This window comes from Diprion similis, chromosome 8 (genome assembly GCF_021155765.1).
Source record: "Diprion similis isolate iyDipSimi1 chromosome 8, iyDipSimi1.1, whole genome shotgun sequence".
In the NCBI taxonomy this organism is placed as follows: domain Eukaryota; kingdom Metazoa; phylum Arthropoda; class Insecta; order Hymenoptera; family Diprionidae; genus Diprion; species Diprion similis.
The window spans coordinates 20430065-20442554 of record NC_060112.1 but is presented as its reverse complement, the minus strand read 5'-3'; the positions used below and the strand labels follow the sequence as shown (position 1 = coordinate 20442554).

Sequence of the window (12490 nt, the reverse complement as noted above, 5' to 3'; positions counted from 1 at the left end):
GTAACACGGCTTCATATGCAATAAGAAATGCCTGAAATAACATAACCTCATTTCTTCTTGACAATACAGGTAGCGCCGCTTTGGTTGCATTGACAACTCAATGGCTGCATCCACGATTCCCATTTAGAAAATGCATAACCATTATTTGCATTTGTCATTCCTAATCGTATTCATAATCTAAATTTTAGTTTCTGCTTCGAAATTGATAGTAGAAACTAATCCGCGGAAATAAGTTCTAAATATTCACCTTTAATGCTAAACCTGTTGGTTCAAGGTCAGTACGTGTCTACGTTACTTTTGGTGTTTCTTTTTTTCAACCATATTACCATCGCTTATTACCACTCTCTTGAGTCTTTAATTGCTTAAATTTTTTATATTACGTAAATCATTGATAAAAATCACAGACAGCTAACAAATCATTCTCAGTAATCGTCAAAGTCCGCCGTCAAATAGTACCTCTCATTTTCGCCCAAGTATGTATGCTACAACACGAAATGAGGTTATACCATTGCGCAATATGGACCCTTTAAAATCACATGTTTATTCACTAGATCATTAAAATTTCTCGTATTCTAGGTGTATTATAGTTTGGAGTAACAATGTTAAAGTAGTTTTCATTCTGATTCACGAAAACGCCTATATAGGTATTTTTACAATAGAGTTGCTTTTCTAATGTGAGCATCTTTTCGCTAAATGATAAGACTGTTGACCCATTTCAAGGTAATCAAGACCTATGCTCACATTATCTCATAGTCACTTTGGTTTTCAAAGTTTTCACTGATCTGTGAAATAGAAATAGAAATGTGTTGGGACATAGCCTGAGGGCAGATACCTGATGGTTTAAAAAAAAAAAAAAAAAAATAGAAATGTGAAACTTATAAAAACATGGTATCTTCAACCGCAACAACATTCATTTCAGTATATTTTCTTTTGGCACCATATCATTTACTGACAGAGTCTCACTAATTTCAAAACATTATGGAAATTTAATTTGCTTAAATATACTAGTACTTTGACTTGACGGCATATCTGCATGCTTCAAAATATAATACGTATGATAACTTTCCATTAGGGCAGTAACATAACGCTGATAAGGGTTTTCTTTTTATTGACCATATCTTTGATCTATCTTGGAGAATTAAAAGGTTGATTGAAATCACCATATAGATGATAATATGAAATCTTGCGGTTTAACTAATTATTGGATATGTTTTTGATTACATAGTTTGAAGCAATAATGTCACAACAAGATGAAACTAAAGAGCCTCTCATTGGGGATTTTAAGAGGCAAACTTTACCACAAACTTCAGAAGATGAGCACCTCACTGTGATGACTGAAAGGGGTGATCACAATCTGAACCCTGGTCAGAAGACACATGCATTGACCGAGGCCTTCCTTGCAGGAGAATCTGGCGGTCAATCTGCTTCTCAAGATGATGTGATACCACAGGCGTTCCCCGTGTCAATTCCTGATGATAAAACTCATGAAACTGATCAAGATACTGGCAATAAACGTAAACGCACAGAATCACCTGACAGTGAAATCGTCGTTATCGATGATAACGGTGAACATGGTTAGTGTAATTTATTTTAAATTCTATATCAAGATTTTCCATCCATTGTAACAGAAATGTTGTAGATTATATTTGCTGTTTTAGTTTATCAAAGATACATAATGCATCATATTTTGGCATATATCTGCAATCACGTTGTATTAGTACCTTTTATATACTCAGTCAAACCTAAGAACAAAAGTCGTGGTCTAGTATTTTTGCTAAATCAGGATGTCCAGTATTTATAGAAATTACGGAATCAGGGAATTCTCAGGGAATTTGACATCCCTTGGAAAAAACCTGGAAATCTCAGGGAATTTCATGTCGTATCTGTAATATACTAATTTTCATCCTAGGTTTATAAAAATTCATCCATTTGGTGAGAAAAAAAAGGTCCTTGCAACTTTTAGGCAATGGTCATGAACGAAGCCCTGATGTCTTAAAAATTGTACGTGCTAACGAATTTTTACAAATTTACCTTCCAATGAGCTGTGCTCTAGTCAAATATAGAACATTTTTGTTTGTATGACTATTGTATTTTTCATTTATTGTTTACACGAGAGTAAACTGAATAAATAATGATTCTTGTCTGGAAAACCTAGTATTCTCAGGGAATTACGTTTTCACAAATAACTGGACACCCTGTAAATAACATGCAAACAACACTTAGGCTTGTAAATACTTATTCTTGCACTTCACATGATCTCCTTGTCAAGATTGATATAAATAATCGTTACACCTTAAAAATTACGCAAGTTGTAATTTTGAAACAATTACCAATCTCAATAGCAAGCACTTGAAATACGAATTCTAATGATGCAGTTTGTTAACTGCACGATGTCAACATTTTATATATTGAAAAGCAGTTGAATACCAAACTCATAAAAATGGCAGTAAATCAGATTGATTAGTTCCTGATATCTACTGACGTATATATTGAGATTTGATGTTCCTTCTAACTGTGCAATGTATAAGTCGCTTCGGGTACCTGATTCTTTATTGAATTGGTATGGCTTCACATAGGTATATAACAGACAACTAATAGGATAATGAAATCAATGCTGAACTACAGACATAATTTCTATTCTACATAGCACTTATCATATCGTGTATTGTAATAGATCTAACCATGCCGTCTTACTATAGAAAGATACGTAAATATAAAAAATTTCAAGGTGTGCCAATATGTGTATCCGACACTCAAAATTAAATTGCAGACTGTTTGTGGTTCCACGATGTTTTCTAATATTGATTTGTGACTCAAGTATGTAGTATGAATTTACTTAATTGATTGCAGAAAGCATCGGCTCCAGTCCAGAATATGACAGCGATGCTGGAGAATCTACACGCAATACTGATCATAAGGAATATGATACTTCCATTGATAATAATTTACCAGAGACAGTAACGTTACTTACAGCGTCTAGCGGAAGCAAATTGTATCTTGTGGGAACAGCACATTTCAGTACGGAAAGTCAAAACGATGTTGCTAAGGTACTTGATAATATATATATTAAGTATTCAGAAAGACATTATGATGTATTGATCACAATTTATATTCTTACAGATGATTCAGGCCGTTCAACCTCACATAGTCATGGTCGAACTCTGTAAAGCTAGGGTCAATATTTTACAACTTGACGAAAAGACAATACTTGAAGAGGCACAGAAACTTAGTTTTGGTATGTATGAAATATTTAATTGTATCCTATTATTGACTTTTTTCGTGTCATATAAATGACACCTGCGTACTCGTATCTACTAAGAGAGTAAATAAACAATACCTCAAAACTTATCATTTCAACTGATAAGACAATCATCGTTCACTTCCAGAAAATATCCGCAATACAATTCAACAAAATGGGCTTTTTAATGGACTGATGTACATTCTTTTGTTGAACATGTCTGCTCGTCTTACTAAGGAGCTTGGAATGGCTCCTGGTGGAGAGTTTCGTCGAGCTTTTGCCGAGGTACAGAGCCTGTTGATATAAGATAACAAGAAACTTCACAGTCTTCTTTCTACCATAAAAATATCACTAATGATTTTTTATTACATTCAACCAGGCAAAGAATGTGCCAAATTGTTTGGTACATATGGGTGATCGGCCAATCAATATAACTATTCAGAGAGCACTGAGCTCGCTGTCTTGGTGGCAGACTCTGAAACTTGGATGGCATTTATTGGCATCAACAGGACCAATAAGTAAGGAAGAAGTTGAACGTTGCAAACGCCGAGATTTATTGGAAGAGATGCTTGCTGAGATGACTGGGGAGTTTCCGATACTAGGCGAAGTTTTTGTAAAGGAACGGGATCTCTACCTGACTCACTCACTTCAACTGGCATGTCTCCCACAACGCACTGCAACCAGCTTCATGCCGGTTAGAGTAGTAGGTGTTGTCGGAATCGGACATGTATCTGGAATTGTGCAACACTGGGGCAAAGTGAAGACGTCCGAAATTCCACCTATTTTAAGGTCAGTCAACTTTCGAAATACCAAATTTATAAACATTCCTTGACCCAGCACTGCGAACATTTTTTCTTGTTTCAGAAAGCGCCAAAAACCTTCATTTTTTACATTTTAAAGCTCTAATTCAATCTGAGACTTGACCAAAATATGAAGTTAAAAAATTATAAAATGATTTATTGTAATTTCCTGTTACTTTTATTCTTACAGAATACCTCCACCATCACTGTCAAGCAAAGTTTTACGTTTCACTGTGAAAGCTTCATTTGTCGGTGCTATCATTTTCATCGGATATAAGATAATTCCAATGCCATCTGGCGAAACTATTCAATCACTCAAGTCATCGGTCGGAGGCTTTTGGAAGGTCAGTGCTACTCGATAAACAAAGTCTCTGCTGTCGTTCATCCACCATTTGTTAACGCATTTTTATCTCAATCAAATATTTTTCTTTCTTTTAATTTCTGTGCTGCTTTCTTCTGAAGTATCTATTGAGTTGCTTCAAATTTGTTGACCCAAGTTCATTATAATGATGGAAGCGAAAGGTTGTGAAGATCTGTACGAACATGTACAGGCCGATATTATTTACATTGTAAAAAATATACCCGGACCGGGTGTAGATCTCGACGAATTTGAATCTGAATTTTCAAGCGGTTGCATGTGTAATGAGATGTGCATGGAAAATTGTTCCTGCACTCGTTTTTCTGTTAATTATGTAAACAACTGTATTTTAGATGAAAAAATATCAGGCCCCATTGTTGAGTGCAATGAACATTGTAAGTGCCGCAATAATTGCGGCAACAGACTAGTACAACATGGTCCGTTGGATTGTTTATTAGTGTCACAGACGGAATTGAAGGGTTATGGTTTGAAAACTATGAAAACAATTAAAAAGGGGCAATTCATCTGTGAATATGCTGGTGAGGTAATAGGACTAGAGGAGGCAAAACACAGAGTAGAGGCGAACAAACGTGGAAAATCGATGAATTATGTTCTGAATGTTTCTGAGCATTTAATTGATCGAACTATAAAAACTTGTATTGATCCAAAGTTTTTTGGAAATATCGGCCGATATTGTAACCATAGCTGTGAACCTAATGCTACCCTCGTGCCAGTTAGAATAGAAGGAATAGTGCCTAGATTATGTTTATTCGCGTCAAGTGATATAGGAGAAGGTAAAGAAATTACCTTCAATTACGCGGGGGAAGAAGCAAATTCCGTCCACAATCTTAGTGATACGCCCTGCCTTTGCGGTTCTTCCAACTGCGTTCGTTATTTACCACATCACCCAATTATCTGAGAATAGATCACTACATAAATATCGTTCAATAATAAAAGCGGGAGAATTAGTGAAGCCTTATACAATAAGTTGTACACCCTTAATAGGAACATACTTTCAATTGTTATACATTTGCTTTAAGTTTCACGAATATCTTGATTATGTTTTTATGTTCCATTTCTCATAACTTGAACTACACCATTTGGGATACCTGTTAATAGGTAAAATAAAATACTGTTAAATTAAAGAAAAATGAAATAACCATCTTCAGGTAGTCGGTAGTACTTTTTTCTTATAAGACTGTAACTTCTAACATTGAGAAGCGAGCAAGTCAATCAAGTTTTTACAGTTAATAGTTTTATAGATCTTGATTGAACTAGTCAAAGGTAAGGTCAAGTTTGGATCATTCGAAATATATTAACAATTTCATTTTGTCAACTCGAACAGAAGTTTGCCTACATTTAAACCTTTGAAGACAGGGCGGGGGAATGCGGCAACTTTGCTTGTCTCTCGTATTAATTTAATCTGCTAGTTAGAGTAATGAATGAAAAATTATGGAATGATAAAAAACATGTTATTTGTGAAATAGATCGCAACTAATATTTAAAAAGTTGAGGAATCTTGAAGATGGTCGTGAATTCGGAGAAGGGGATTAGAGAACTCAGTGAAGACTGAAGATACAAGACAAATATATTATACAATTAAAAAAAAATAATATAAAAAAAGTATTTAAAACTATAAATATGATTATCATGTTATCAACCATTACCCATGATTTTGAGTAGACTAAATTCATGAATTTTCTTTTTAGCTACTTACCAATAACATTTTCATAATAATGCTTGCAAATTCTTCAAACTATAACTAAGCAAACATGCGATTACTGGTTGCAAATACAAAGTATTGAAAGCAATCATCGCTGTAGAAATAAATATGTGCTTGGGAAGGGGATAGTCAAGACTTTTTATAATTTATATTGTTGCTTGTTGTTAAGTCAAACAATGTAAATGTTAATCATTCAACATTATATCAATAAAATACATAAATTATTTATTTTTCCCTGACAATTAATTAATTTAGATATTAACAAAATATTGTACATGTCTGGTTGGTATAATCCCACATTAGTTTTTTTGAAAGTTAAGAAATCTTAAACCAGTTCAACTGGAGAATTTCTTTCATCCAGATTTCACTTGATTGATATTTTTATTGCATTTCAATAGAGTCAGTAAATTGAAACTTCACTACCAATGCTAGTAATATGTGTAAATGGATATAATAAATTTTCACTATATTTTTGGAATTGTTTTGTGTTTGTTAGTGGTTCTGTGTTATATTAATAATTATTGGTAGTTACATACAAGCAATAAACAGGTAATCTATGCCATCATAATTCAGAAGGGTAAAGAAAGGTGAAGTACAAATGGTATTACAATATTGTGAAATCAGATACATTAATAGTGTTGCCAGTTAAAAAGTAATAATGCATACCGAGTAATGGTTGTATTAATTCAATATAAAAAGAGACTAATCTAAAACCATGCCTTCAATCATGTATGTACCACAAATGTTAATCTAGCAGTTTTGATGGTTTTGCAATAAATATAATGAGAGTTATTTTCAGCATTAACTACAAGTGAGTATTAAGATAATGAATGCATAAATAAAAGTAGAAATCTTTATCAAATGCAGAGAATTTGAATCAGATGTTGTTGTTGTTGTTGTTGTCGTCGTGTACATCACATAGTTGTCTCCAGCATAGCCTCTTGATCCAAGCCCTGTTATTCTGTAAGTTGCTCCACTCTCAGGATAATTAGTAAGCTCATCATCTGACAAACCCTTTTTCGCGGTGGTTACATATAATTCATCCAATTCTGGTCCACCCCAAGCTAATGATGTCACTTTTGAAGAGTTGAGTGGAATAGACATCAGTAATGAACCGTTTGTAGGGTTCACAACTATCACCTATTCAGTTACATCCCATGAATTATTTGCAGATTTATAAGACTAATCATTGACAGAATGCAAATTCTATAGTTATTCGATATTTCATCGTCCGACGTAAAATTTCAGATATTTTTACCTGGTATCCACCATAGCATGCCAGCCAAAGATTTCCATCAGTATCAATTGTAAATCCGTCGCTAGTACCATTTATTGCTTGTTCAGTAAAATTGAATAAGCGCTGTCTATTGCCTAAACAGGTTTTTACATTATTTACTTGAATTTAAAACTAAGTTTTTAGGGCATATAGATAATTGAAAGGGACTCCAACTTACTCAATGGATTGTCAGCAGTTGCATTGAAATCGAAGGAATCAATCGTATTATCGCCAGTGTCTGTGTAATACATGATAGTTCCATCCGCAGACCATGCTAAACCGTTTGAAATCAAAAGATCTTCTAATTGTATTGTAATTGAGGTATATGGGGTTACCCTGTATAATTTCCCAGTTCTCTCTGTTACTTCATCAACCTCAGACTCTGATCCCATGGTTCCTGTAAATAAATGATCATTTCAAATTATTCAATTGCTAAAATAAATCGATGTGCTGTGGAATTAATCAATTCACAATCACATATCCGCAAAATTTCTCAATGCCAATTAAAAAAAAGAAACGCACATTATTTTTCAAAGATATTGTTGGTTCAAATAAGAGTCAGGAAAAAACAAGCAAAATCTTATAAAACTGATTCTCGACTTTGTGTGATAAAATGACTTCATATGAATGTTTTTATACAGAATCCCATGTTTACCTGCCCAAAGGGTTCCAGAGCGGTCTACTTTTGCATCATTAAATCTAGAACCATCTGAATCTTGTACTGCGCTATAAATAATTGTTGATGTTGGCGTTGAATCCTGCTGTCCATCCCATATAACATGTCTTATATCTAATTCTGTTGAAATTAAGAATTCATCTGTTGTTCCTGCTATCGGTATGATAAAAGTTACAGCCCCACCGTCTAAAAAATAAGAAAATACCACATCGTTAGGATAGCCTTGATTGTTGACGTAATCTAACAGAAATATTGAATCAGCAAATAAATCAATATTTTTCACTCGCATTGGCTGAGAATCGTTCACACCTACACTATTTATTTGTATTTGCCCATTCCTTTCATCGTAAGATATCATTTAATCAGTGTGCTGCGATTATTGCTATCAATCCTGTTATCATTCGACAAAACGGACATCGGTAAGCGAGATCAATCAGTTTCTCGTATCAAAAAATAAGCACCTTTGTATCATTTACGTGATTGTGCAAATTAATTTTTTATTTCATAAATACCTGGTATAATCATTCAAGTCTTTTTTAATTCAATCTCTTGTCTTTCCTATCAAAATATGATGAAGCTTATTATGTTATTCCATCTTGTCTATTGAAACTGACCATTCCCAACATTCAAGACATTACGATTTTATTTTAGTCATGAATAATGCATAAGATTAAAATGCTTGTCGCTTTAACTAATCTGTTAATAGGTATTAATAATATGTTGATTCTGATTTTGGATAATGCACCTGATTACAAGAAATAATTTATATATGAATGAACTATTTCGTATCCGACAGATTGATTTCATTTTGCAAAACCATAAGTTGAATATTGTTAACTCCATTAAATTTCACTTGCTAATGTCTATGGATCTGAATTTTACCAAAATTTCTTACCAAGTGAAGTATAGTTGTGAACGCCAGTTGAAGGATCATAAACGTGAATGGTTGAGTTAGTAATATCTACGAAGTATAGCAACTGAGTCAATGCATTCCAATGTGGGCCTTCGCCCAACAAAAGGGGCTCAGTAATCTGTTCCACCTCGTAGCCCCATGACGGACCCAACAAACACAGGAGCATACACAATCTAAGCATTATTTGCAAAATTTCAAAGCCAGTCTAAAGTTCACTGTAAAAATCATTAATCCCAATGTAAATTTTAATTATTATTTTCTATATGATGAAACTGTATTCTAAAGTTCAGTTATAAGTTGAAAAAAAAAATGTCACAAAAATGCAAGTTGCAGTAAATATAATAAAAAAGAATTTGACTTACATTTATGTTAGTAGATTTTCCGCTCGAATTAGAAATAATATAATGTGAAACTAGACGTATGGAGCAATAAATGAACTAAAGTCGTGAATTTACTATGAGCAGCAAATACGACCTCTCTGGTTGTGATGAGGATCCTGAACTGCAGAAACTCTTTGCAATTTGATTTGTAAGTGTACTTATATATGAACCTACCAGAGTCAAGATGACAATCAAACATATATCTTAATTGGCTTTGTTTTCCTGTGTTTTTCTACCGCTATCACAGATATAAATTAATCCTGAGTACTCTCCATATGACCAGATACGTCGAGTTTCAATAAAATATCGTAAATACTTATGATATACACTCATGATATTATTAGATGCTATGTGATTGGTGAAAAGTAACCAGAAGCGATATGCACAAAAAATATTAAATTCAATATTTGGGAATATGAAAAGCGGTATTGTAAAAATTACGTGAACGGTGGCTGTAAATATTAAGTAACAAATAATACCACTTGAAACACATGGATTAGTTTGATACAATTACTTTACAGTAACATGACATGTAGCTATTGACTTTGAGATATTATAATCATTACATTTTTTTTCTGCAAAATTTATACTATTTCACATTAGCGCATTAGTGTTGAAATTTGGTAGATATAATACAGAATTAAATTTTGATTCTAAACAAAAACATGACTGTTTAGCAAATTGGGTTTCATACCAATTCTTTTTGAAATACAGGTACTATTTCACAAGTAAAAATAAACCTAACAGATGCATGATTAATAGTAATTAGGTATCTGGATTTTAATCTTAGAGAAAATAAATTCAACTGTGAATGTATAACATTAGTAACATCGCTATCCTTCCATACATTCAGTCAAGTGGTTAGTGACAAATTCTAAGATTAAGTTTTGGATTGCTTATGATGCTTGAAAGCCAATGTAAATCAGTTGGTTTCTTGATTTATGAGTTCGTCAAGTGAATATCACTTAAGCCTGTTTTCCAAGTGTTTTGGAAATAGATACATAATAAGTGGTCAGTTTAGGAAATAAGGGACTTGGCTATCGTAGGTGATTATACTTTATCCATTTCTTTGGTTTAAAAGTGTCATGAAAATAATTGATGTGTTATTTCTAATGTTTCACGGACGTGCTTATGAAGCTGATATGGAACCAAAATAACCTCGTCCTTATTACATGAGATCATCTGATTCAGTCCATGGGATTACAGTATAAAGAATGAATCACGATAACTGCCCTTGGTGAATGCATTGGACAAGCATTATCTAACTATCGCACTTTCGAACTAGTGCTAATTTGTCATTAATTTGAGCAATATAATGAACATAATACTGCACTTTTTAGATATACAAGGAATGATATGGACTCAAGTACCTTCAAAAATTGTTTCTCTCAATTTTTATTAACATATTAACGATAAGATATATAATACAAGTATGAGTGATAACAGAAATGATATACTATTTTCTGCGTATGTACAGTAGCCTATCCTCAATGGTTTGCTGTAGTCGTTTGCTGGTTACTATCCTCACGACTGAATCTCCAGCGCCACCAAGCTACCTTCATTCTATCCCAAATGTTGTCTAAAGAATCCATTGCTGGCCTAACGTCTAGCAATGCAAACGTATATTTTTCATCAACGTCTCCGCCATCGTAATAATCAATTACGTATCTCACATCCTTCCCACATCGGTCCACAATCCAATCGTGACGATCGAACGGAAGTTCATACCTTCAACAAAATATGTAGGTAATATATTATTTCTACACAGTATATGAAGCTGAAATAAATTAGAAATGATGATGGATATTTCTTCCAACATACCCCATCCAGTGGCGAATTCGAGCACGTGGAGAGTATTTGGTTGCATTGCCACCAAAGCTTCGTAATCTTGGATTACCACATTCTCTAGCATGAAGTGCTTCCCACTTGAGTACCTCTTGCCAAGCCTGCTCATTATTGGCATTGTGAATCTTGATTATGTCATCCATATCTTTTGGCGCCAAGTCGTCATTTTTCCAGCGCCAACCTTTTCTCAACATGGCATTCCAGAACATCTGTTGAGATGGATACACCCAGAAACTTCCTTCATCAGTTGCCTTCGGGATTGAAGATACTTGCCTCGCTGTGGGTAGTGGGAAAGGCTGATCGGGTGCAGGCTGCTGATTGCCCGCAGGCATCTAGTATTGAAATAATATTTTACTTAGTCAATCCATCATTTGTTATGATAAACGGTAGAACAATATTTTGTGTTAAGATAATAGTGCTCGATCCAATCACGTGTGCATTAAAATTCTGTAATATCAAGGTTGTCACAAAATATTCTGACATTTTCTTTTTTCAGTTAACATGTGACACATTAATATTTGATTATAGTGAGAACTTTGAATTCCAAATCAAATATGTGAAATAATAGACAAATATTCATTCTAAATAATTCCTTCATTAAGGTTTCAATGAAATGTACAATTGTTCGGTGAATAGAAAAATTACTAAAGAATAAAAAGATGTGAATGATGATGGTGTAGAGCCATTGCAACTAAGCTTACCTTCTACAAATAGACAGACTTTATACATAGAGAAAAAATCACTCTGACTAGTTTTTTCCAGCTTTGATCACAGCAAGTATGACTGTACTCACCATATTAAGAGGATTAATGTCACCATCTGCAACATTAGCTATGGGACATTCACTGACAATTTTGGTCGACTGTTCAGGTTTAGGCTTATGCATAGGACATTCTGGAGGAGGCTCCCCTTCGAGGGTTTTATGAACATGTGGCTTGGATTTAACATGAGGCTCTTGCAGTACTGGTGATATCACTTCCGTAGCTGCGACCGAGGCTGATGTAAGTGTATTACCCATTGTATCTGCGTCTGAAACAGTGCCAGTAGTAATTATTTTGTTATTCTTAAGTTTTACTTCATGAAGTTCTAAAGTTTCATCAAGAACTCAACATCCAAAAGGATAATATTTTCTGTAGCAATAACGAAATGAACCTCAATCTCTTACAAGGTTATGTATTAAAAATTTTTGACAGGTGATTGAACAGAGATAGAACAATTTTTAACTTTCCATAACCAGTAGTTTGTGTAAGCCAAACATGGTGAAAACTGTAGTGTTAAATT

At 33.8% G+C, this 12490-nt stretch overlaps 3 protein-coding genes across 8 annotated transcripts; 1 reads left to right on the top strand and 2 right to left on the bottom strand.

The window, feature by feature from the left end:
• Positions 1–49: 49 nt before the first annotated feature.
• LOC124408766 (traB domain-containing protein) lies at positions 50–8359 on the top strand. 4 transcript variants are annotated; one of them, XM_046885947.1, is made up of 8 exons: positions 50–274; positions 1226–1574; positions 2851–3047; positions 3121–3235; positions 3387–3523; positions 3618–4027; positions 4229–4382; positions 7540–8359. In XM_046885947.1, exons 2-8 carry the CDS (start codon positions 1238–1240, stop codon positions 7546–7548), a joined length of 1359 nt encoding a protein of 452 aa, XP_046741903.1. In that variant the 5' UTR covers positions 50–274; positions 1226–1237; the 3' UTR covers positions 7549–8359. The 4 variants fall into 4 exon arrangements, with proteins under 4 accessions (XP_046741903.1, XP_046741901.1, XP_046741902.1 ...); XM_046885945.1 differs by lacking the exon at positions 7540–8359 and adding an exon at positions 4501–4639; XM_046885946.1 differs by lacking the exons at positions 50–274; positions 7540–8359 and adding exons at positions 309–473; positions 4501–4639.
• Positions 5591–9165, bottom strand: LOC124408769 (regucalcin-like). 3 transcript variants are annotated; one of them, XM_046885951.1, is made up of 5 exons: positions 8967–9165; positions 8051–8257; positions 7574–7792; positions 7378–7490; positions 5591–7259 (listed from the first exon to the last, which is right to left on the bottom strand). In XM_046885951.1, the coding sequence occupies exons 1-5, from the start codon at positions 9163–9165 to the stop codon at positions 6921–6923; spliced, it is 1077 nt and encodes a 358-aa protein (XP_046741907.1). In that variant the 3' UTR covers positions 5591–6920. The 3 variants fall into 3 exon arrangements, with proteins under 3 accessions (XP_046741907.1, XP_046741909.1, XP_046741908.1); XM_046885953.1 differs by lacking the exon at positions 8967–9165 and adding an exon at positions 8584–8642; XM_046885952.1 differs by lacking the exon at positions 8967–9165 and adding an exon at positions 8381–8490.
• Positions 9166–10743: 1578 nt separating this feature from the next.
• Positions 10744–12227, bottom strand: LOC124408771 (holocytochrome c-type synthase). Its single transcript, XM_046885959.1, has 3 exons — positions 12003–12227; positions 11186–11541; positions 10744–11092 (listed from the first exon to the last, which is right to left on the bottom strand). Exons 1-3 carry the CDS (start codon positions 12225–12227, stop codon positions 10852–10854), a joined length of 822 nt encoding a protein of 273 aa, XP_046741915.1. The 3' UTR covers positions 10744–10851.
• Between the last annotated feature and the right edge of the window lie 263 nt (positions 12228–12490).